Raw genomic sequence first — 25,288 nt, 5'->3', positions numbered from 1 at the left:
GGCCTCACACATGCCAGGCAAGAGCTCTGCAGTTGAACTACCCCCTGTCACAGGCTCATTCTTGATGTACGTTCTGTGGGTTTAGACAAGTGGATAGTGACTGTCTGCCATCCTCGTGTCCCGTGGAGTAGTTTTAGGACACTATCCTAAAATTCATGGTGTCATTAAAGCATGCACGGTACTAGGTCCTGCTGGAGTATTTCCTGTATATTCCATTTTTCCTTGCTGGCTTCTTTGGTCAGCCTGCACACTCTTACAGTTCCCTGGAGGCAGGGTGGAGAGGGACCCCAGACACTCTTCAAAGCCAGAATTGCCTGAGTGAGATTAGCAAAAGGGGGGTCCTCCATCTGTGTGGTTGTGGGGGAGCCATCCTCCATGCTGGGTGGAGACTTGAGTGCAGTTGTGGGCTGGGGGGGGGGGGCGTTGCCCGAGAAAGTGAGCTCAGCCATCATGATCTCCATGGTGAAGTTGATTTTGTTGTTGGGGCCTTAGAAGGTGAGGGTGGGCACTGTTTACCTCTCCCCAGGGAAGGAGTTCTAACACTTGGTGCAGCCTGTCCTCAGATTCCTTCAGTCTTCTTTTTGCCATTTAAGGCCTGTAAAAATGTAGGCATGCTTGTGGAAATTGGGGCAGCCTCCTTTCAGCAGGGCTTCAGTTGGGCTCTCTGCAGTTTCCCTCATAGGTCTCTTCTTGGTTGAGTCTTCGTAAGCCCTCTCCAGAGCAAGGCTGGAACCACTTCCCCAGGGTTTCTGCAGATGGTCTGCCTCCTGCCTGGCTCAGTTTGGTGTCTCACAGACTTCCTGAGGCACTGAATTTGGTGTCCAGGTCCCAGGTACCTCCTGTGCACTGTTGTGGTTCCTGTGGGTGGCTGTTTGGTACCTTGAGGATGAGAAAATAGTACTTGGTGCCTTCCTTCCCAAAGAGTATATTAAGCTCAGAGGGCTGAGACTGGAGGATCATGAGTTCATGGCCAGCCTGGGCTACAAACAGAATCTTTAAAAACACAAGGGATGAGGTGTAGCTCTTGTTTTGTAGCTCTAGAATTGACTAGGCCTTATATCCACTCCCTAGCTCCCCCACACCCCCTCCCCACTATATGGGCAGTGGTAAAATGCAACGTTAGAGCTGTATGATTTTGTCCAAGCTACCTTGGCTGCTCTGGTTGGTTGCAAGGGATTGTGCAGTCTTCACTGTAGAAGTAAGGGAAGGCCGTGCAACTTTCTTTTGCTTCGCTGACAGTGTTTCCAAGCTCTGACCTGGCCCTCCACCAGTCCAGACTGCCAGTACTTCAGTGCCTTTTGTCATCCCAATAGGCATGGTCCTTCTACTTTGTGTGCCGCACACGCTAGAGACTGGAGAACGCACACAAGCCACACGAAGTGCTGTGACACTCAGCAAGCCGCACAGAGCAAGGAGATGGGCTGGAGCAGGATCAGGCTGATTTGGACACTGCCAGTAGGAAGTGTGGGTGGGGTCTGGAGTCACCTGACAGGCACAGAAGGTTCTGACCTGAGATTATGGGAAAGAAAGAAACAGGTATCAGAAAGCTTGTCTAAGGTACAAGTGCTAAAAATAACTGTGGGCTGGGGTGGAGTCTCTTTAATCGACGCAGTGATTCAGATCACCTCTCGTGTGTCTTTGGTGGCTGTTTAGCTTATTTCTGAGAGGAAGCCTAGGAAGCTCTCCATCCATTTTTATGCTCAGACTACAGTAGTTTATGTGTGCGTGTGTGTGTGTTTGCATGTCTGTGTATGCATGCCTGGTGCCCAGGGAAGCTAGAAGGTGGCATTGGAATTACAAATGACTGCGAGCCACCATATGGGGGCTGGAAATCAAACCCAGGACCCTGGAATAGCAGTTGGAGCTGCTCTTCACTGCTGAGCCATCGCTCCAGCCCTGCAGATGTATTTTAAATTGCCCTTAATCTTTATTGTAAATTAGAGAGTGACTGATGTCTGCTGATTGGTGAGACGTCGAGTTGAAACAGAAGACTGTTTAAATGGCTTAATTTTATGTGGCCTGAGTCTAGCCTTTGGAACTAAATACTTTATGTATAAATAACATTAAAATACGCACTTTCACTTTGAGTGAAGTGTATTCCCCTCCTGAGGAAGGCTTTGGGGTTCATGGGACCGGTGTTGGCTCAAAGTTGGCTTTGGTGTGGTGTTGCTGCTGGCCTGTGTTGCGTGAGGGAAGATGAACCTGCTGCAGTAGATAGGACGCAGCTGTTTCTGCTTAAACCAGGCGTGAGAATCATAGGGTTTGACTTCATGTCACGGAGGTTTTCAGTTTTGGTTAGCAACATGCCTGAGGAGAGGAGAGCAACCAGTGGAGGACATGGAGGTGGTCACCATGGAGTCAGGCAGGAGAGTCTGTTTGTCCCCAGGGGTGAGGAGAGCCAGGCTCTTTTAAGGCCTGCTTGGGCTATAGATTGAGTTGGGAAGAGCATGTTTGGGATGTGTTGGTGAGGGTAGAGGGGTTAGTATCTGTGTATAGAAAAGGCCTGGGGGCAGCTTCCCAGTCCCTCCTGCCATGTGCCAACTCTGAGGAACAGACCCTTGTCTTGCAGATCTGCCAGGGCCTTGACCAGAAGGTCAAAGGTTTCCATCCTGCAGGCTGTAAACCCTGTGTTTGTGTTGTTTGTAAGTTAGCTAGTCTAAGACACTTTGTTCTAGCAGGTGGGCTAGACTAAGACGGCTTCAGGCTAATGGAGGGTACCTGCCGTAGGAGTCCAGCTGGTGATGAGCTGTGCGCTCTGTCTGTGTGGAGTGTACTTGGGAGAGCTCAGGTCTGCTTGGTGCAGGTCACATAGATGGAGTAGTTTATTTTGTATAGAGCATCATGACATGATGGAGAATAATGAAGAGTATGTATGGTGAAGCGTGTGGTTTGCGGGTAAACTCTGGAGATTGTCACCCCCTTGTCCCTTGCGTGATTTATTGTCCCGTATTCAGCCGCTAGTGAAAATGTCCACAGTTGTCTGTGGTTCTATGCTATTGTGTACTGTGGCTCAGGAAACAGTACATTTATTTAAAGCTTTGGGATAAAGTATAAGGGAGCGTGTTACTACCAGTTTAAAAAAAAAAAAAAAAACCAAAAATAACAAAAACCAACAAACCATTTTGGGTCTAGTGAGATGGCTCAGGATGGTGTTGCTGTTGAACCTGACAGCTGGGTTCAGTCCTCGGGACCCACATGGTGGACAGAGAGAAACGACTCACAAAAGTTGTCCTCTGTCTCTCCACATCTGAGTCCTTGAATGTCCAAGCGCACATGTGAATACACACATAATGAGTAAATTACATAAAAAAGTAACGCTTTGGGCTAGGTGTGGCAGGTGGGCCTCTAGAGTTCCAGGCCAGCCTGGTCTATGTGGTGAGTTCCAGAACAGACAAGGCAACATAGAGAGACCCTGTCTCAACAAAAACAAACCCCTTCATATTTTATTACCAGGAAAACTACATTATGTGTACACTTTGTCTGGTTAACACACAGGAAGACTAAGGCCGAGAGGCACATGTTCTTGTCACACACATGTTAAGTTCTCCAGGGGGTTTGCCCACTGGCGTGAGGAGAGTTAGGGTCTCTTTCCACTGGCGACTGGCGAGAGGCTTCCGTGGTGGGGTGTGCGGTGTGTGTGTGATGGAGGCTGTGGAAGTGGGGTGCAGGAAGCCTGTGGTGCCCTGTTTACTTCGTTTGATCAGAAAGAGTTGGTAACAAGGCCGGGCTACTGGCTGCGCGATGGATAAGCTGAGAGTGTTAAAAGTGGAAACTGGTTTCATAATCTTGACTCTTAGCTCCCAGGCTGAGCCTCTCCACCCATGACATGCCAGAGCATGAATCATGGACTGGGAAAACGCAGACAGCCCCACGCCCCCAAATCATTCAGCCCCATCCCCCCTCCTGCATAAAGCTTTAAAAGCCATTGGGGCAAAGGGGGAATTGGGATGTGGACGTTCTCAGCGAGAGGGTGTGAGTGCCCCAGGGGGGACCACAGGAGGAGGGGGTGTAGTTGAGGACTCGCACCTTGGGTCTTCAGAGGCTGCTGCTGCTTTTGTCGCATGAGGGGAGCAGTGGGAATTTGCCCTTCTGTGAGGGAGGTTGCCTGGCCTGCACTTTGGATAGGGCCCATTGTGGGAGACACTGGCAGATAAGGTGGCCTGTTTATCTCTGGTTGTTGAACCACAGGCCGAGCAGGCAGTCTGTGTGGTCTGTGAGGGTGATAAGTGCTGGGTGCTTGGGCTGCTCTGGAGACTGAAGAAAGCCCCACCTCACTGTCGTTCTTGGCAGAACTGGGTCACGTTTTGGTAATGCCCACCATAGTTGAAGCTGTTTTGCTAGTCTATTTCATCATTTAAGAAGAAAACCCAAAATCATGAGGAGCCCTTTATGAGGAACCGCTCTGTGGGGGTGTTTGGTGTGTTTTCAGCAGACCTCTGAGTAAGAGCTCTGCGCGGTGCCCATGCTGCATGAGTGTGACACAGCCCTCTGTCGTGTGGGTGCAGGGACCTGAGCTACACGCCTGCCTCCTCCACCTTCAGTGTCTCCACCACACAGCACGTCTGTAGTCTCAGCCCTTCTGTGAGGAGACAGGGGCTGCAGGGGGGCCGTGGGTGATGGACCCCAGGGAGAAGAGACGGCCCAGTGGTCAAGAAGAGCACTGTCGCTGCACATACATACATGCAGGCGCTGCACACACGCTGCACATACACACATACATGCAGGCGCTGCACACGTGCTGCACATACACACATCCGTGCAGGTCTGACTTTCTAGTGACTACACGTCACGCTCTGACCTCTAATACATACATGCAGGTACTGCACACGTGCTGCACATACACACATACATGCAGGCACTGCACATACACGCAGCTGCACATACATACATGCAGGTACTGCACACATGCTGCACATATACACACATACATGCAGGCACTGCACACGCGCTGCATATACACACATACATGCAGGCACTGCACACGTGCTGCACATACACACATCCGTGCAGGTGCTGCAAACGCGCTGCACATACATACATGCAGGTACTGCACACGTGCTGCACATACACACATACATGCAGGCATTGCACACATGCGCTGCACATATACACACATACATGCAGGCACTGCACACACGCGGTGCACATACACACACATGCAGGCACTGCACACATGCACTGCACATATACACATACATGTAGGTACTGCACACACGCTGCACATACGTACATGCAGGCAAACATTCATCCAAATTAAAGTGCTGGCCATAGTGTCACAGACCTTTCATGCTGGCACTGGGGAGGTGGCGGGAGATGGATTTCTGAGTTCACGGCTAGCCTGGTGTCCGTAGTGAGACCTCGTCTCAGAACAACAGCAAACTTCTCCCTACACCAAGTTCCTTAAACCTTCATCTCAATAGCTTCAGAAAATCAGTTCACAAAACCTAAAAAATATTTAGTGGGTTTAGTAAAACCTTTTCCTTGAAAATACCTGTTTAATTTTTCAGCATTTTCATCTTATTTGTGGATGTTCCTCATGGAAAGAGCTGTTTGAAATCAACAGTGTTTGGTGTCCTACAGTTCAGGATACTTAGGGTAATATTCACCACCCAGCGTGGTCTGGGGTCGCGATTCTGTGTCTGTTTTCCAGCCAACCTCAGCACAGCAGGATTGGACCTCAGAATAAATAGTCTTTCTGAACTCAAGTCTGGCCTTTAAAAATCTTCTTTTTCTCTGTGTGGGTGTATGCATGCACACGTGTGACTGAGATGCTGATGTAGGTGTGTGGGTGTATGCATGCACACGTGTGAGTGCAGTGCTGGGGTGTATGCATGCACACGAGTGAGTGCAGTGTTGGGGTGTATGCATGCACACGTGTGAGTGCAGTGTTGGGGTGTATGCATGCACACGAGTGAGTGCAGTGTTGGAGTATATGCGTGCACACATGTGAGTGCAGTGTTGGGGTGTATGTATGCACACGAGTGAGTGCAGTGTTGGGGTGTATGCATGCACACGTGTGAGTGCAGTGTTGGGGTATATGTATGCGCACGAGTGAGTGCAGTGTTGGGGTGTATGTATGCACACGAGTGAGTGCAGTGTTGGAGTATATGCGTGCACACGTGTGAGTGCAGTGTTGGGGTGTATGTATGCACACGAGTGAGTGCAGTGTTGGGGTGTATGTATGCACACGAGTGAGTGCAGTGTTGGGGTGTATGCATGCACATGTGTGAGTGCAGTGTTGGTGTATGTATGCACACGAGTGAGTGCAGTGTTGGGGTGTATGCATGCACACGTGTGAGTGCAGTGTTGGGGTGTATGCATGCACACGAGTGAGTGCAGTGTTGGGGTGTATGTATGCACACGAGTGAGTGCAGTGTTGGAGTATATGCGTGCACACGTGTGAGTGCAGTGTTGGGGTGTATGTATGCACACGAGTGAGTGCAGTGTTGGGGTGTATGCATGCACACGAGTGAGTGCAGTGTTGGGGTGTATGCATGCACACGAGTGAGTGCAGTGTTGGGGTGTATGCGTGCACACGAGTGAGTGCAGTGTTGGGGTGTATGCGTGCACACGAGTGAGTGCAGTGTTGGGGTGTATGCGTGCACACGTGTGAGTGCAGTGTTGGGGTGTGTGCATGCACACGAGTGAGTGCAGTGTTGGGGTGTGTGCATGCACACGAGTGAGTGCAGTGTTGGGGTGTGTGCATGCACACGAGTGAGTGCAGTGTTGGGGTGTATGCGTGCACACGAGTGAGTGCAGTGTTGGGGTATATGCATGCACACGAGTGAGTGCAGTGTTGGGGTGTGTGCACGCACACGGTGAGTGCGGTGTTGGTGGGGGTCGGGGGTGGGAGTCAGTCGTACAGTGGGCTTGGGTCCGTGGAAGGCCTCGTGTGCTCTTAACTGCTGAGCTGTCTCCAGCCCTAGCCTGGCCTGGCCTTGTGTTTTTTTAATCTCATGCTCTTCCCCTCCTCCAGAGCAGACGTGTTGGAACCCTGCTTTTCCCACAGAACCGTAGGTCCAGTGTCAGCACTGGGACAAGGAAAAGGAAGTCGATAACTACTGCTAATGTTTTAGTGCACATCTTCCTAGACGTTTATGCTGCAAATGTGTATAATACGAGATGGAGTCAGTTCTGTAATTATGGTGATCTGGTTGCCTACTTGAGGTACACATGGTTTGACTACGTTGTGCGTGTGTTTTTGGAAGTTGTGGAAATCAGGATGAGGATCCCCCCCCCACCGCCCCCCCCCAGAGAAGTGGGTCCCAGGGGCTGTGCCTTTGATGTTTATGTCTGGTCTCCCCCTTCACTCCCCATGTGTTCCCAGCACCCTGGTCATTGCTGAAGCCCATGGGTCTGAGAAACATGGGTAAAACCTGAGAGACAGAACAAACTTTGTAGCTAATATAAAGATGAAAAACCTGAGTGACTCTGGTGGTCTTTCCACGGGTCTAATTCCTCTCCCCTCACTCTGGATCTTGTCTCAGTCAAGGCTGGTCTTGACTCGGTGGCCCTCCTGCCTCGATTTCTGAATGCTGCATTGACATCTGCCAGCTACCAACACCCAAGGCTCCTCTACCTGTCTAGTTCTTTCTGGGCTGGGGGCTTCTGCTGATAATTGCATTCATTTACAGGTATGGTAAAAGGGGTGTGTGTGTGTGTGTGTGTGTGTGTGTGTGTGTCTGTGTCTCTGTGTCTCTGTGTCTCTGTCTCTGTCTGTGCATACACAAGAGCTCCCAAATCTTGTACCTCCTGTGATCAGTGTTCTGACTTTCCTCTAGAAGCTTCTCTTGGCAGGGAGCTTGAGATGCCCTCATCACCCAAGCCTGGGTGACTCTGTGTCCCGGAACTGCCTCTGGGGCCCGAGTGGGGGTGGGCGTGACTGCCCCTGCCACCAGGAATGCTGTCTATAACTCTGGTCCTGCATCCCTAGAAAAGGACTTGCTGCTGCTCTGTAGGGGCTTGGAGACTTGCCTGCTTGTTCTGGCTTCCTCCCCTGGTTTGGTTCTGGTCTTATTGCCTGGGGCAGATCTTTGGCGTCTGGCTTAAGACTAGAGCTGAGACCTAATTTTCTGGGTTTAGATGCCCGGGGGGGGGGGGGCATTTCCATTGTCTTATTTCACAGGAGAGTTGATGCTCTCTGCTGGAACTCAGGTTCCTTTAGCATCACAGGTTTTGTGTAACACAGGTTTGCTCTACATGTTGTGTCTGCAGTCAGGAAGCAGAGAGGAATCTTGACTGCTCACACACTCCTCTGGAAACACTTGGCTGGCAGAGGTATATCATCTCCTGGGTGGTTACAGTCGAGTCTGGCTGGTCGTGAAGATGAACCGCCAGTTTGGAGCAATGTGTGTGGCTGACGACTCCACCAGATCCCAAGTGGTGAATTGTTATTTGATGCCAGGACTTCTAGAGATAGGCAGCCAGCTTCTAGTCCCCCTTCAGTGTTCCCTGGTTTGTCATTGGTGGCGGGGAATGGCTGTGTTGCTGGGTTCTTGGCTCCATGCTCTACTTACGTTCTTGTCTGACTGGCCCAGCTTGTCCCATTTCACGGCCCTGGCTACTTCCTTGATACCATTTGCAGAACTGATGAAACTGAAAGGGAGACTGTCAGGGAAGTTGTGAGATTTCGTCACTAGTGATGAAGTCTGCTGCTATTCATTGATTCAGAGGCTGAGTCGTAATTGAAAGGTAGGTACCGGCAGGACAGGTGCTGTAGAGTCTTGTTGCCTTGGAGTTAATTTAAACAGAGGAAAAGGTCATAATGTTTTCAGACATTGGCACTTTGATACCTGTGACAAATAGCAGAGTTGAAGGAAGGGTAGCATGTCCATACCAAAACCTGGCTCAAGGCTTGTTGTAATTAGTGGAACAGCAGGCGCTCGAGAGGAGTGCCTTATGGGCATTTCAGTACAGGCCAGAGAGGAGAAATCACAAACAAGCCGCTCAAACTAATAAAAATATGTATAAGAAAAGTATCCTGGGCTAATTTTTGACAACCCCTTGCACATCCTTTAGCTGAGCTTAGGGCAGCCCTCTTGTACTTTGGTGAGAAGTGTGTGGTAGACTTAGATGACAACCCCATCCCTGTAAGGTTTTACTTGGGGGTGACTGTTTTGACTGTTTGATACAGAGGACAGATTTATTGTCGGTGTTTAGTATCTGGGCTCTCTGGAGTATTGTAGTGACTTAGCTTGTTCTCATAGGGCCCCCGCCAGTCAGACTTCTCCCATGTGTTTTGTGTTTCAGCCATGTTGGTTACCATTCCCCCATCACCATTTTTGCAAGAATGTTGTGAGCTTTGTCTTTATGGAAATTAAATCCATTTTCAAAATAGCTGGCTGGTGTTTCCAGGAACACTTGAGTTGACCCAGAAGTTAACTTTCTGAAGAGTATAAAATATCTATGAATCTACAAAATGATAACACTAAATGTCTTTAGATCAGTTTATTCCCAGTTCGTCCTTCTGGGAAGTTACAGACCTCTCATCTGTCAGATGTCAAAGGCAGAGTCTCCCTGACATTGGCCATTGTGTGTGTTCACTGTAGTCTTATAGGACCACCTGAGACCATTCAAGACCAGGAGCATATGGGCATGGTGAGGCCGGCGGGGACTGGTGCAGGCTGTGGTGAGTGCTGGGGTGGGCCCGAGCTCCGCCCCCAGCCCTTTCTTCCTCACCTGTGCCAGGGACTTCAGGACTTCAGCATGGTGCCTCCCAGATTCACTGGCAGGAATAGGAATGGCTGTCTTTTCCCTGCTTGTGCCCAGCCCTGATTCAGTGATATTCTTGGGGCTTTGGGAGACCCCAATGGCAGGTCTCTCTCTGTGTGCTCTGTGCCTTTGTTCTCTTTGTCCTGCCAGGGCCTTCTCTTGGGATTGGCACCCTGGTTTGCTGCTTCTAATCTGTCAGTTTCGTGTGTGTTCCTTATGGTCCAGAACACTGAGAAGGGACTGATGCCCCCATGTAGTGTGAAGCACAAGAACTCACTCAAGGATTTGAGGCAGTGCTTTCCGTGTTTAGAGGTCATTTTTAAAGCTTTGTCCTTCCAAAGGCTGAGGTTTGTGGGGTCTGACCTCTGATTAGAGTTGAGTAACTTTACCTGCATAACTTGAGAGCTATAGTTCAATGTATGTGTGCCTCCTGGGCCAGCCCAATCATGGGGAACAAGTTTGTTGCATTATTCATTGGGTTTGTCCTTCAAGTACTTAGGTCTCTTTTGGGGGTGGCGGGGCATAGCGTTCTCCGAAACTTGGGCAGAGAGGGATTTTTGAGTAGAGAGGGATTTTGTTTGTAGCTCTTTTTTTCTTAGCTGGAGAGTAGGATCAATGCCTGTATTTCTGCTGGCATTTTTAGGCCCAGAGTAGCTGAAGGCAGCCTCCTTTCTCTCCAGCCTGCTGGCTGGAGGTTCTGAGATATTTGCTTTCTGTTCCGTTTTGCCCACAAATCCACCTGTTGGTGTTGGGTTGAGAAATTAAGTTGTTGTGGCCGTACACGGTACGTGTTCATAGTTGGGTGTGTACACAGGAAGTGCAGTAAAGAAGTGGAGAAATGGCTCCACTCTCAGACGCTGTGGGCTGCTGCCTGCTTGCCTTTAGTTTTCCACACCTGACCTCTAGCAAGAGAGGCGTAACCCGGAGACGGGGAAGCTAGGACCCAGGAAACCCATTTATCTGCCAGACTCTGCCTTGTATGGGTTAATGTTTGATTTCTTAATCTGATACCACTGAATCACCCTGAAGACAGTTTCATGGATCTTACAGAGCTACTTAAAAGATGGCAAGTACAGGGGTTTCAACCCAAAGTCTGTGCTGTGGTTTGAATGAAGTTTGAGTGTGTGCCCCAAGGCTTCTTGTAGGAAGCCTGGGTCCCCAGTGAGCCACTTTTAGAAAGACGTGGGACTCATGTTTCTGATGTTAAAGGGTGCAGAGCCCATCCCTAAAGAGAGAAACACTGGCTTCTTTCTTGCTATGGGTTTGTCTCTCTTTCTGCATATGTGTCCTGTGTAGTGCTATATGCCATGTGACACAGCCAAAATCAAGGGTGAACTAAATAAACTAAATCTTTGCTTTTTGATTCAGCCTCAGGCATTTTGTTACAGGTACAGAAAACAGACTGAGGTAGTAGTCCATGACGTTGGCCTGTATTTTGTTACCGTTGGTATAGTGTAGGACTGGAGGCTGGAACTAGTAGAGCCTTTTTGTTCTTTTTCTCCTGGTGGCAGTTATTTGAGTGACTGTATTGTTGTCCTTTTGCCCTTTCACTAAAGAGGAAGCAGGCTGGGAACAGTGCTTATTTGGCAGTATTTATTGGGATTGCACACCGCCCACAAGGTCGCTTATTTAAGTCTACCCTTAAAATACTTGAAAGCGGCTGGCACACTGCTCAGCTGTGGCGCTAGTGGGAGGTGGTGCCAAGAAAGCACTGATGTGTAAGGCTGAGTCCCATGGCCAGAGCTTAATGCCGCCAAGCGTGGCCTTCACCCTCAAGCTGGGCAAAAACAGGGTTATAAATGGCAGTGGAGTCCAAGGGGCTGCTGGAGAGCAGTGGGTGGCGAGATGAGCCTCGACTCCCCAGGGCCAGTTTCTGAAGTCTTAGGAGACTGCGTGTGTTCAAAAGGCCGGGCTTGGGACTTCTTGGTCAGTCTCATTTTCAAATGCAAGATTTTCTCCGCTAGAGAGCCCCAAGACACCAATAGTGACATTTGCGTGGGGGAAGACATTGCTCACTGTCTCCACACCACTGAGGAGTCAGTGGCAGGTTCTCGATAACCCTGGGTGTCAGGAACACACGTCCTCGTGCTGCCGAGGTGTGGTCCCAACGCTGGTCTCTGCCAGTGCTTGCTTCATGACTTTGGTGAGTCTTTCAAGTGGTGAGGGTTAGGCAATTTGCTTCTTGGCATAGGAGCTATCCCTCGAGAGGTAAGTATTAAATTGACTAGCAATAAGAAAGAAGTGACAAATAACTACAAGGAGTTAATTTTTTTCTTTTTTTTAGCTTTAATTTTCCTTAAGCCTCCCCACCCTGCTCTGACATTTTGCATCTTGAACTTTGTTTCTCCGTATCACCCCAAACTTCCTCAGCCCACTCAAGTGAAAACTTGGGGAAGGGTGGTGACATATATGTTAGCCGGGGCAGCCACTGAACTTTCCCTCTGTGACTCAGGCTGCTTTTACTTTTTTGGAGGCGGATCTTGTGTGTAGGCTGGCCTTAAACTTGAGATCCTCCTTAATGTGGTGATGGTGGTGGTGGTCCCGGTTCTTCCAGTTTCCATCAGTTGAAGCCTTAACACCTTTGATGACAGTTGGCTGCCTCGTGAAAGACCAGATGTAACCTGTATTTAAATCATCAAGCTACAAACCAAAACAAAGCAGTTTCAGAACGTCCCTTGTTCACTGGACGTGTCTGCTGTCACCCTGTACCAGGTATTTTTCTAGAAGCAGGAGGCAAGAGGCCCAGGGAGAGGCATCTGCCCTTAGGGATGCTACAGTCTTTTTGTGTAAAGGTGGGTAGAGTGTTTTTCTTTTAGATAGCTTGGCTGAGGTGTGGTTATGTCAGGGTGCTCACTTGCAGGTGTGCGGCCCAGCGATGTTCTGAGAATGTCACCAAATGGTGCGCTTGCGTTCACCACTCCCCCTTTACAGCCCGTCACACCCCAGCCACGGTGACAGCAAGTCTACTTTGTGTATTGTGGCTCCGTCACTCTGCCTTTCCTAGGCTTTTCGTATGAATTGAGACACATTTGGCTCTTTTCGTGTAGTGTGACAACAATCTTTCGTCTTAGCTGTTTCTGTGTGCCTGCTGTACTGGGAAATGAACTTAGAGCCTTGTGCTTGCTAGGTGTGCGCTCTGTCCCCTTTCTCCTTGTTTTGAGAGAGGTTCTCAGTGTCTACAACTCAGGTAGGCCTTGACTCATCTGCTTTGGCCTCCTGAAGAGTTGGGGTTGCTGGCCTGACAAACTCAACAAAGATCTGCCTTCCTCTGCCTCACACCACCACAACCCACCCATGTAAAGATGTGAGAAGTTGCCACACACTTTCCGAACTGGCTTTGTGAACAGAAGTGATTTGGAGCGGTCGTGTTTCTCTGCCCCCGACAGCATCTTAAAAAATGGACTTTGCAGGGACAATTTCCCTGTTTCCCAGAACAACACAGAAACTGAGCCATCCTGACTCCGCTGTGGGCTTCCAGGGAGGTCTGCAGCCCTGGGCCCCGCTGGGGCTATCGTGCAGATAGATGAACAGGAGTGCCCCTCCCTCGGACAGCCCCTTGCTGCCATCGGTAATCGTCAAGACAGCAACGTGGCTTGGCCAGGGCCCTCTCATCAGAGGGAGACTCTTGCTGTAGAGTCTGGGTTGGTTCCTTAGTGTGGATATCCTGAGGCAGTGTTCTAGGCCAAGACTTAAGAATGCCTTCTCTGCCCTTGCCTCTGTGAGCATTCTCTGCTGAGGCTGGCAGTCTCCTGCCTGTCCTCTGCCTGCTGGCCCCACTGGTTCCTCCTTCTGCAGGGAACAGGACCAACACCTGTAGCCTCTGGGTCATCTTACTGACACATCAGCTGACCTTATGGAGTGTCTCCATTGTCACTCTGTCCTGTGTTCCCGAGCTCAGTGTAGGGGCCCACAAGTAAGAGCCCACTTGGGTGGGATTCCCTGAGGGGCCTGGCTGACTGTTCTGTGGGACAGGAAGAGCTCTGCTCTGCTCTGGCTTTGGAGCTGACTAGAGCAGAGTACCACCACTGGCACCAAGTCTCCTGCTTCTGAGGCTTGCAGGGGAGGAGCTCTCAGGGTGGGGTTAGAGTGTGCTCACCACCCCGTTTCTCTCCTCTCATTGGGCAGCTGGAGTACTGGAGTAAGATGACAGATGGGTTTCTCAGTGCTGGTGAGTGATGTGCCAAAAATGCTTCTGGAGATGGTGGCAGTCCCGGTTGTCTTGTTCCTGATCCCCAGTGTAATCAGCTACCCTCTTGGTCAGGTGGCGTGCGCGCATGCACGTGTGCCTGTCTGTGTCTGCCTCTGCATGTGTCTCTGCGTGTGTGTGTGTCTTCGTGTGTGCGCATGTGGTCTGTGTCTCCATCCATGTGGCCTGAATTCTCGGAAATGGGCACTGAGCCCCTTACAGAAGTGTCCTGACCCAGTCTGGCATGTCATCACAGAGTTCTCATTCCTCTTACACGGGACAGCTGACTTGGTGCCAGTTGCCCAAGGACTTGGCACAGAGCCTCGGGGTTTCAGTGAGAAGCAGGGCTTAGCTAACATTGAATGCCTCATGATCACGGCTGTTCTTGTAGTCCCCGTTGCCCCGCCTAAGCTAGAAGGCTCTTGTGTTTAGCAGGGTGTAAGTATTCCTGTTTGGGCTTTTGAGGCAAACAAATTCTTCAGTGGCCTCTAAAAGTCAAGCCCACTCAGGTAAAGCAAGTTCTTTCATTGATTGGAGTCTGCATATCCCAAAACTGTTGGGTCTGAATTCTAGATGGCTTGGTTTCTTGACACTCGCTGTCACTGCTTTTGTAAAATATTCATGGGAAGGTGAGTTTACCGGTGAGGACTGGGGTTGGCATCAGGTTCACTCCTGGTGGTGTTCTAGTGTGACAAGGGTGTGCGCTGCCAGGTAGGCACCCCTGGATCAGGCAGTAGGCTGTGAAGTGTGTGGCTCACAGTACCGGGCTGGATTCCGTTCCCAGTCCAAGTTGCCTGTCCAGCTCCCTGGCTGTGCACGAGATCGTGCAAGATTTGACCTCGGATTTTTCTGGGGTTCCCTTTCTCATGGGATTGTTACGGAGTCTAGACGGGAGTGCTTTTAAGTCAACCCAGCATGTTGCCTTTTTTGTTTTTAATTTTTAAAATATTTTTTTTACATCCTGTCTGTACTTCCCCCTTCCCCCTCTCCTGTCCCCAGTGTCATGTGCCCCCTCCCCCCATTTCTGTTCAGGAAAGGGCAGGTCTCCCATGGATAGCAACAAAGCATGGCTTATCAAGTTGCAGTGAGACTAAGCACCTACCCCGTGTATTAAGGTGACCCACAATGAGGAGTAGGGTCCCAAAGTTGTCTTTTTGAGGCAGCAGAACTGCCATGGTCAGGGATTACACACCCAGGCTGCATATACATGGAATATTTTTCATGGCTCTTTGTTGTTTTCCATTTTGGTTTTAATAAAATCCCAATATTAATTTTCCAATGAACTATATAACTTATTTGGCAGTCCTTGTGATTTTTCAAATGCTTGCCCAACATAGTAGCCCTGACTTCATCTTTGGGCCTGCTCAGTGTCTCAGAGAAAGCCTGACCACTATTCTTCTCTCTTTGTCTCTGGCTGTGGGTGTGTGTGTGTGTGTGTGTGTGTGCGCACGCGCGTGTGCATACGTGTGCAGTATGTGTACAAAGGCCAGAGGAGAATGATGTATCCTTCTCTGTCACCCTCTGTTTTACTCCCTTGTGACTGGGTATCTTTTGAACTTGAAGCCAGACAGGCAGCCTTTGAGTCCTTGGGACCCTCCTGTCTCTGTCTTCTGAGGTGCTGGCATTACAGGTGCATGTTCAGCCCCACTCAACTTTTATGTGGGTGTCAGGATTTGAAGTCAGTTCCTGTAGCTTGCAGAGCAATTCCTCTTAGGTGCTGAGCTGTCTCCCTTCTCTGTTCAGGGAGGTCTTCTGTTGAGTATTTCCCTGATAACCACTTGGGGAGCTAGGGAGCTGCGGAGGTTTCCATCCTTGGGTCTTAAGTGGCTGTGTCCTCTGGGTGGAGATTTGGTTGGAGACTTGTGACCACAGGTTGTAGGCCAGAGCCTTGATTCCTTAGCTCCTCAGGTCACATGGCTGGAGGCGGGTGGTACCCAGAAGAACGCCCTGCCAAGGGGTAGTACAATATCTAGAGAACAGGCCCCTTATGTCCTGATGTTCTGAGCCTTGTATGCCCTCTCCCTGTCTCCCACAACTGTGCCTCCCTGGGGCAATGGTTAGGGCCAAGAGCCTGAGGCTAGGAACAAGACCACTTCCTACATTGTGTCTTTTTTTTTCATGCCCCACTCCCCACACCTTTAAGACCCGTCTCATTTGGTTTCCCTGGCTAGTTTGGAACTCTAATGAAGATCAGGCCAGCCTTGAACTTGGAACTCTCTCTAATGAAGACAGGTCTGCCATCTTCTGCTTCTGGAGTGCTGGGATTTAGTACATGCACCACCATACCCAATTCCTCTCTTATTTATAATGCTTTTCAATGCTGAATTTACTTTGTTGTTGTATAAAAGTTTAAAAATCACGTGTAGGTGTGTATGTATGTCTGCATGTGTAGCTAGAGCTACGAATGGTTCTGAACCGCCTGTTGCTGGTGCTGGGAATCGGACTCAGTCCTCTGGAAGAGCAGCGAGTGATCGTTACTCCTGAGCCACCTCTCCAGCCACTGTCCTTTGGTGGGAGGCGCGGGTGGTCTTGCATACATCAGGCTGGCCTAGAAAGCAAGTGATCTTTCTCCCTCTGTCTGCCCCCCCAAGTGCTAGACTTGGCAGCTATAGTAAAAAACTCCCAGCAACATGGTTTTATGTAGGTAGGAGATTCTACATTAAAGGTGGTAGGTATTGGTACTAGGATCTGATGTGTTAGCCTAATTAACCTTATCAGTAAAACATCAGGAGTCAGACTGGGCAGTGGTGGCTCACTCCTTTAATCTCAGCACTTGGGAGGCTGAGGCAGGAGGGTCTCTTCGAGTTCAAGGCCAGTCAGGTTTACAGGGCAAATTCCAGGACAGGCTACAAAGCTACAGAGAAACCTTGTCTTGAAAAACCAGAAAGCAGGAGTCAGGTATTGGGTAAGAACCCGAAATATCAGAGGAGCAGGGAGCAGCCACAGTCACCTACTACCTCTACCATTCCTCAGTTCAAAGGGGTTGAGATCTTCTGTCTGCCTTGCCTTACTATTTCCTGTCTCCTCTCTGTCTACAGTCCTCCAAACCACTATGGTTAATTTAGGTCAGCTAGTGGCTAGCTCTCTGCCCTCTGACTCCAAGCAAGCTTTATTAGAGCACAATCAAAATATTACATATTTCCCCCTTTTGTTTAAATAAAAGGGGAGGTTTTAACTAACATAGTACAGCTGTATGCAATAAACACAATAGCTGTAAACAAATATGTACAGGTAAGAATTATTAACAATGTCAAGCCCAATTGCATTTCACAAATTCAGAGAAAATATTCCATTATCTATCCTATCTTGGTGAGTCCAAAGTGTTGTATCTAATTCACTTGCTATCCTAACATGTATTACCAACCCCAAACTATTTTTTTATGTCTCCCAACCTTATACCCTTTACACCTCTTTTGTGAGTATCTTTCTGAATTCCGTAACAAGGAAATCTATAACTACCTAGTCTTCAAATCCATCAGAGACCTGACAAGGATATATTACCTGAGTTAACAGGAAGTACAGTGCAAACAACTTCCAAAACTAAGAAAGGACAGAAACAGGTGGCTTCCTGGACAGTCACTCAAGGTTCCTCTGTAATGTTGGAGCATCCATCTTTGGCCTACAGGACTAGCATTATCTGACAGACTTACCTGTGCAGCAGGATTTTTGAAGGACTGTCCTACCTTGTCTTGGCAAAACTCAGCAGTCACCTTTTGTGTGTATCCTGCTTGTTCAGTTGGACAAGATACTGTCAGCAGTCAAGGCAAGGGCACTTTATTGCCCAGTGGCCAGCTTTTACCACATGTGGAGTTTCTTTGATGCCCTTCATCTTCTCTGAAGTAGATTGGTGCTGCCAAGAGCAGGCATGTCTCATTGTCATAAAAAAAAACAAAACATTTTGTTATTAAAACATCTTAAAAGCCATATTCTGTAGATCTCTATATAAAATATAATAATCTCAAATTCATATCAATATATAAAAATCCATACCAGTGTAAAATATTTAAGACTGGTAGTTGCTATTTTGGTTTAAAAATAGATTCAACAATCTACCCTTTTATCCTGTTTCTATATCCCTCCTTTTTTCTTTTCAGAGCAAGATCCCTGAAATCCAATCTCCTTGCCAATTGTAGCTTGTAACCTACCTCCTTAAATGATGACAGAAACCCATAATCCACCGAATGACCCTTGGGAATGTAGTCATTGTGTTTGTAAAACTACTTCCTGTTGTCTGGGGTGTGTGTGCATTTTTCGAGGACCCTTAAAAAATGTGGACAATGGCCAAGTCCTGGGCGAGTTCGCTGTGCTGTCATGGTACAGGTCTGATCTCAAGTCCTGGCTAGAGTAGTTTGTGAGGATGAACCATCTCAGCTAGCTACCTTGAGCAGTTTGTAGCTCAAAGTTGATCTTTGGATGGTGTTTGTCAGCTTTGTGGCGTTACCACAGTTGTGGGCCCCATCATCCTTTTGGAGACTTCAAAGGTCATTGTTAGGCACGGTTCACTACAGAAAACTTAACATTTTAAATATCACACACAGCAGATTTCGAAGAGGTTAAAGGACCATAATTTGTTGTGTACATCCAGAGTACAAAACCTTAATTCCTAGCTACCTGATAGAGACTCAAACCCGAAATCATGAACAGGAAGCTAGATGAAGCCTTTTTTGCTAGAATTAGCTAGTGCCCTATATGACCATTAATACCATGACAAAAATTGGAAATATTGTTAATCTTATAAATTTTGAAATAATATTTATACCTTAAGAAAAATTTTAAAGAGTCAAAATAAAACCAAAGAATTATGAGATAAGTGGCAACAGACTGGTCCCTATTTCTTGTTTTTCTTCAGTTCTGCATCAGGTGGTTCCTTTAACAAGTGTGCTTGGCTTCAGAGGAGGAGAGACCAACATTCCAGCTCCAAAGCCAGATTCATTTTTTAATTGAATGGGGACTACAAAAAGACCATTTGCATTATGTGTCTCTGTAGACGACAGCAGAAACAAACATTTGGGAGGATTTATGAAATTTTATCTTATTGGAAATATGACATACCAATAGGCCAATTTAGTCTCTTTCCTGGGGCATTTTCTTGGATGATTTGTCCTTTTTCTTCAGACGTCTCTCTTATTTGTCGAGTGGTCTGGGGAGGCATTTTCCCCATGGTGACGGGGAATGATTGAACCAAATTTGACATGGGGCTGCAAGGGGTCCCTCCTGCAAGGTGCTTCCTGGTGGTAAAGGTTTGCCTTGTCTGCCTCTTGCTCATCTACATTCATTGGTCCAATGTCTGCCTTTGCCATGCCTTCTTCGTACTCTAGAAGGCGGGGTCTTTGGTTTGTTTTATTCCTAGAAAAAGCATTGTTTCTAGGAATGCCCTGCCTACAGTTCCTTTTTAGATGACATGTTTACCACAGTTGAAATCCTGCCATTTTGATTTTTCTTCAACCTTTGGAAATCACCCCTCCTACCCAAGCATCATCGTGGTTATGAGACTCAATGTTGACTGTCTCTGGGGTCCATTCCTCCAGCATTTTCAAAAGCTAGAGATTCAGTTGTTATCAGTCTGGCTTCTGGATTTGGTATCATTCTATTTACTGATGAAGTCCATCTTTGTAAGAAACCACTGAGGTTTCTTTGGGGCCCCCCATGACTTTAGTAAATGACTTGGTTCTCTGTGCAGCAAGCATTCAAAGCTCGGTGTGGAGCTGAGTTTATGGAAGCAGAGGAGACAGCCTGGGTGTGTTTAAAGGGCTCAGGCACAGAGCAGCTGCCGGCAGGATTGGACCTCACCTTGCCTGTGATAGATAGAAAGGACATTAGCCTCCATCAGACTGGCCTTCAGGTGAGTCCATAAGACATTAGTCTCCATCAGACTGCCCTGCAGGGGAGTCCACAGGACATTGGCCTCCATCAGACTAGCCTGCAGGGGAGTCCACAGGACATTAGCCTCCATCAGACTGGCCTGCAGAGAGTCCACAGGACATTAGCCTCCATCAGACTGGCCTGAAGACAAGTCCATAGGACATCATTGTCTTGATTAGTGATTGATGTGGGAGGGCCCAGCCCACTGTGGGCGATGCCACCCTGGGGGTTTCTTATTTAAATCACAACGCTGGGTATGGGCTGAGCTGAAACTGTGGGTGAGTCTAGAGACTGCAAGGTGAGAATTGAGCTGCCAGACTCCGCCCCCCTCCCTGCCGGTAGTCACAGCGCCCTTTCCAAAGATGTCCCTGGAGCTGGGCTGAAAGCTCTGTGAGTGTTTTCCTGGTGTGGACTGCCTGTGTTGGCCTGCTGTGTGCTCTTTGACCCTACCCTGCAATCTTAAGAGCAGAACCTCATGGTGATGCTGTGTTCACCCCCAACCCCCAAAGGTTCAGATCCAGTTGTCCAGCTGAGATACAAAGGCATTTAAAGACTGCCTTTGGCAGCCCAGGTGAAGAACCTCTACCTAGCAGGGAGACTGCTCTGTGAGGTCACCTCTGTTCCAGAGTGGATAGTCCCCACAAGCCCGTGTGAGTGTCCTGTGGCTGTCGGGTTTCAGTTCACTTCTGACTGAGCTAGAGAACTGTGTAGGAGGCGGGAGGTACTGGGGATGGGGGTGGTGATGTCCACCTGAACCCACTCATGCATAGCATCTTTGAGGATGAGAGTCCCAGTAGAAGGAACCACATGAACCTACTTGCTAGCAAGAGCCCCTGTGGCCTGGCTCAGGGAGGGTGATTGTAGACTCCTTATCAAGGGCAGTCAGGAGCATGAAGTCCTCTGTTCATGTTGTTTCTGGGGCACTCTGCTCCACTGGACCCAGGGACTCATTTGAGGAGTCCCTGGAAAGTGTGACTGTCCCCATAGTTGGACTCTTGCCAAAGGTGAAGCTTCCTAGGGCAGCCAGGAGGCTGTTAGATCTGTATGTTTGTGGCAGAAGTTTTGTCTAGAAAACTCCCTATAAAAGGACTCGTGGCTTTTATTAGGTCTTTTTGATTTACAAGATTTGTGTTGACTCTTTGTGTGTATATATGTCTTGAGTTTATGAAAAAGACAGCTTGTGGGGGAACTATGATTGAACTTTAACCTTGGCAGGGTGAGGGACCTTCTGGGTGATAGATTCCACTTGTGCAAACTGCCAGGACTACTTTCCCCACAGAGCGCTTCCAGATTAATGTGCAGCTCAACCCAGGAATTTCTTTTGCTTGCCAATTAGCTTGAAGATTTGTTACCCATGAGAAAAATACTTGTAATAAAAATTTGAAAAGTACACGGGGAAGCCCTACCTTGAAAAACCAAATCCACGCAGTGCGTGTGGCATGCGTGTGCATATCGTGTTGTCCCCCTCTTATTGAGCGTTGCGGCCAGTGCTTTTGGAGGTTCCGAAACGTCCAGAGGCCTGAGTGCTGATTGATGAGAAGCTCACTGTTGCCCTGGAGTTTGCTGGGATCCACACTGTCTTTGGAGATGGCAGCACGAGCCCACATCTTCCAGGTGACTGAGAAGTTAGAAGCTTGCTGAATCTGTCTCCAGGGGTAATATCTAACCACAGTGCACTGTGGGAACCAGGACATCAACGGTGGTCCTATTGTTCAGGCCTAACTTTCACTGGTGTCTGCATGCGCTTTGGGTTGCGTGTGTTCTGTGAAGGCTCATCATGTGTAGACTGGAGTGCACATCACCCATCCAGGCTAAAGAACACTCACTGCCGCAGAGGTTCATCTCCTGCCCGGTCTCAGTCTCATCGCCCCCTACGCCAGCAGGCGTGACTCCAGTTTCCTTCTCTTGTCACCTTGAAGATTTTCTACAAATGAATTGTATGTGACTGCTGGTACCGCGTGCAGTGTCGAATTGGGTGGTAAGAGGGTGAGTGGCAGGGTTAGAATGGAGTCCAGGGTTCCGGTTCCCAGGCTGTAACTTCAGCCTTCACTTGCATCAGTCAACAAAGGAAACAAACCGTGATCTTAGGAACACGGTCATTGGGCGTAGGCTGGTCTTAGAAGTAGCTTGCTTGGAGGAGGCTGCTGGGAAGATGGAGGAGGTTTGGGAGACGTTTTAGAAGAGTGGTGGACATAGCTTTGGATGTAGAGGGGGTTAGGGATTGGGGAAAGGGTTTCTGTGGTTTAGCAGCTTGGGGAGGGAGAGCTGGGCACACGGAAAGACCGAATTTATGATGAGAAACAAGCTAGGCTAGCACCGGGGTCTGCTGGTGTTAGGACTGGGCCAGACTGGATCAGTTGCTTCTAGTTAGGGTGAAGGGCAGGGAATCTGTGACCAAGTTCACCTTCAGGAGGAGGCAGCACTATGGCTGAGGGATGCTTGCCAGGTTCAGACAGTTGCCATGCCCGCTAAAAACTCACTTCCCTGGGCCAGAGCAGTGAAGCATTGTGTTGTGACACAGACCAGGCGTTGAAACAGCAGACCTAGACAGGCTTTTGTTTTCATGGAGAAATGAGGCGTCAGTTAGCTTCAGCTGTGGAGGGAGTGTGCTTACACCGAACAGACTGGTGCTCTTGGAGCTGGGCAACCCCGAGGGTAGGTGAGGGCTGCGACTGTCACTGCCAGAAAGGTTTGAGAGGCAATGGTGATAGTGATTTCCATTTAAAATGTAAAGAACGCAGGTCATCAGAGAGCTATTTAGTGAGTTCTCTCAAGGGATCTGAAGTATAGTAAGCGCTGTAGAACCCTGGGCCCAGTAGGGAAAGCCCCTTCTTTCTGTAACTTGGAAGAGTGTGGTAGGACGCTGCATTTTCTCCTCAGAGGCCTCAGAAGCCCTAGGTGGCTGGCTGGTGTTGCCCTCCCACAAGTGTCCACTGAGAGGTCAGGTTCTGCTTCCTATTTGTGTGTGTGTGTGGGGGGGTACAGAGACACACAGAACAGAAATACCCATTGCTAGCTTTCCCAGAGAGCATACGATGGTCTTTTTCATTTATTTGAAACCCAGTTACCTTCCTGGGTCGCAGTTCAGGTGCTCCTGGGCTTACATGAACAAATTGAAATTGGGCCCTGTTGAGAATGTAGTTAGAATCCATCTCACCTCCAGGGCACCATAGTCGAGCAGCAGGGTCTTCCCTAGAGTACCGGCTGTTTGCCATTGGGATCAGAGAGTGACTGCCAGCTGTGCTCTGTACTCCAAGACAGGATGCCATGACATGTGCTAGCTGCCAGGACCTTGCACATGCCAGGTGCGTGTTGAACCACGTCCGCATCCCAGCAGGCCATTTCCATTACATACTTGGCAAGTGGAAGTGAGTCTGACATGGGCTCTCATGTTTGGGATCGCCTGAGCTAGCCCATTTGCCATCGCCAAGCACTCTTCAGGCTTATGAAGAAGAGGCAACCCCTTACGTGTAGAAAATCTAGTTCATGCAACTTTGTTTTTGTAATTTTTATTAACATTCTTTTGGGGTTTGTGGTGGTTTGAATATTTGAATATTTGAATGTTTGGCTTCCGGTTGATAGACTGACTGTTCATGAAGGATTAGGAGTTGTGTTCTTATTGGAGAAGGTGAGTCACTGGGACCCTGGTGGGCTTTCAGGTTTCAAAAGCCCGTGTGAGGGCCAGTCTCCCTCTCGCTGCCTTCAGCTTTGCAGTAAGATCTGAGGTCTCAGCTCCAGGGTCACGCTCTCTGCTGTGATGATCAGGGACTAACCCAGTGAAACTGTAAGCCAGCCCCCAGTAGATGCCTTCCTTTATAAGTTGTCTTGTCATGATGTCTCTTTACAGCTGTAAAACAGCAACCAAGGCAGGCTTATTACCATCGTGTTGTGATGGAGGCTTGTAACTTTTCACAGTGAGATGTCCGGAAATTCAGAGTGGCTGAAACAGGAAAAGGTTCCGCTGTGTGTGCAAAAAGCAGAGTTCAGAATAAGGGAGATATGGTTATGGGTGGCAAACATTGTGTGGGAATTGGCCACTTAGTTTTTCTTCAAGACTCATTTAGAGAGGGGCCTTAGAAGTCCATAGCGGTGCAGGCCTTCCCCTCGGAAGTCCATAGCGGTGCAGGCCTTCCCCTCGGAAGTCCATAGCGGTGCAGGCCTTCCCCTCGGAAGTCCATAGCGGTGCAGGCCTTCCCCTCGGAAGTCCATAGCGGTGCAGGCCTTCCCCTCGGAAGTCCATAGCGGTGCAGGCCTTTCCCTTAAAGTCTGTAAAGTGCAGGTCTTCCCCTTAAAGTCCATAGCGGTGCAGGTCTTTGCCTTGGAAGTCCATAGCGGTGAAGGCCTTCCCCTTGGAAGTCCATAGCAGTACGGGTCTTTCCCTTGGAAGTCCATAGCAGTGCAGTCTTTGTTGGTGCCTGTTAGGCCTTAGCAGAGCACTGTGGTGTGTTGGACACATGTTCTGTGTACTTGGCTCTCTAGGGAGACCCCAGCTTTAGGTAACCGTTCTCTAAACCCAGTGAAGAACTTCTGTGGAGGGGTTGACTTGTGGTTCTTCTAAGTCTTAAGCAGACTTCTCAGGGTCCGAGATGCTGGGCATTGTTGGTGGAAAGGTTTGTCATATTTTCAGAGCCCAGACTTAAGCACGGGCTTTGGATCTGGAGCACTGGATTTGCTGTTTGTTTTGGTGAGTTATTAAGGTTCTGACCTTTATATGATTAAGTATAATAAATGAATCGAGCTTTTCTGAATCTTGTTCCAGATTAAAAAGAAACAAGGTTTGATTATGTATGAAGGTCAAGAAGTTAGACTGAAAGTTGGCCACAGAGGGCCTGGTTTGTCATGGTGAAAAGGATGGGGAACGTTGATGATAAAACCACCAAAGCAGGCAAGGCAGGGGCCCCCTCCCTCAGTTTGCACTTGACTCCTGAGCCCCTAGATTTCTTAAGTAGCTGGTAAAGCTTTTTGTGATTAGAGAAATCAGTATTTTAGTGTCACCATCCATTTTTAGTTACTTTCACTGATGATAGCAGATTTGCTTAAATACAGGCATTTCTGTCATTCCACAGTCTGGGATATCTAAGAGCATGGCAGGGCGCCATCTAGTGAGGTCCTTTCTGCCGTCTTGTAACATGACGAAAAGGCAAAAACAAGAATGCCGGAGAGACAGACAGTCCTCAGAAAAACCCGGTGTTCTCATCTTGAGCCCAGCAGGATTGCAATCCAATACAGTCACCAAGGCAATGTGTGATAGTCCCTAGAGCCAGATAGTCCCAAGGGTCACTCACCTCTTATAAGTGTCAGTCACATTTCACTATGAGGTTTTGGGGATGTGTTCAAACCGTAGGATGGGGTGATGTGTTCACACCATAGGACAGGGATGTGTTCAAACCATAGGACAGGGATGTGTTCAAACCATAGGACGGGGATGTGTTCAAAACATAGGATGGGGGGATGTGTTCACACCATAGGACAGAGGGGATGTGTTCACACCATAGGATGGGGGTGATGTGTTCACACCATAGGACGGGG

General features: G+C 48.8%; 1 protein-coding gene across 2 annotated transcripts in view; it reads left to right on the top strand.

Annotated features, from left to right (window-relative positions):
* Positions 1-25,288, top strand: part of Stk24 (serine/threonine kinase 24) — a 92,383-nt gene that overhangs the window by 17,075 nt on the left and 50,020 nt on the right. The window contains exon 1 of one of the 2 annotated variants that reach the window (XM_027393908.1): positions 19,542-19,739. The exons of the other annotated variant lie outside the window; for it this stretch is intronic. Coding sequence (XP_027249709.1) covers positions 19,557-19,739 — 183 coding nt within the window. The 5' untranslated portion in view covers positions 19,542-19,556. Of the gene's footprint in view, positions 1-19,541; positions 19,740-25,288 lie in introns of those variants that run through there. 2 annotated transcript variants of the gene reach the window in all.

The sequence above is a fragment of the Cricetulus griseus genome (assembly GCF_003668045.3).
Source record: "Cricetulus griseus strain 17A/GY chromosome 1 unlocalized genomic scaffold, alternate assembly CriGri-PICRH-1.0 chr1_1, whole genome shotgun sequence".
NCBI lineage: Eukaryota > Metazoa > Chordata > Mammalia > Rodentia > Cricetidae > Cricetulus > Cricetulus griseus.
Note: the sequence above shows the minus strand (reverse complement) of the source record. Positions and strands in the feature narration are given on the sequence as shown.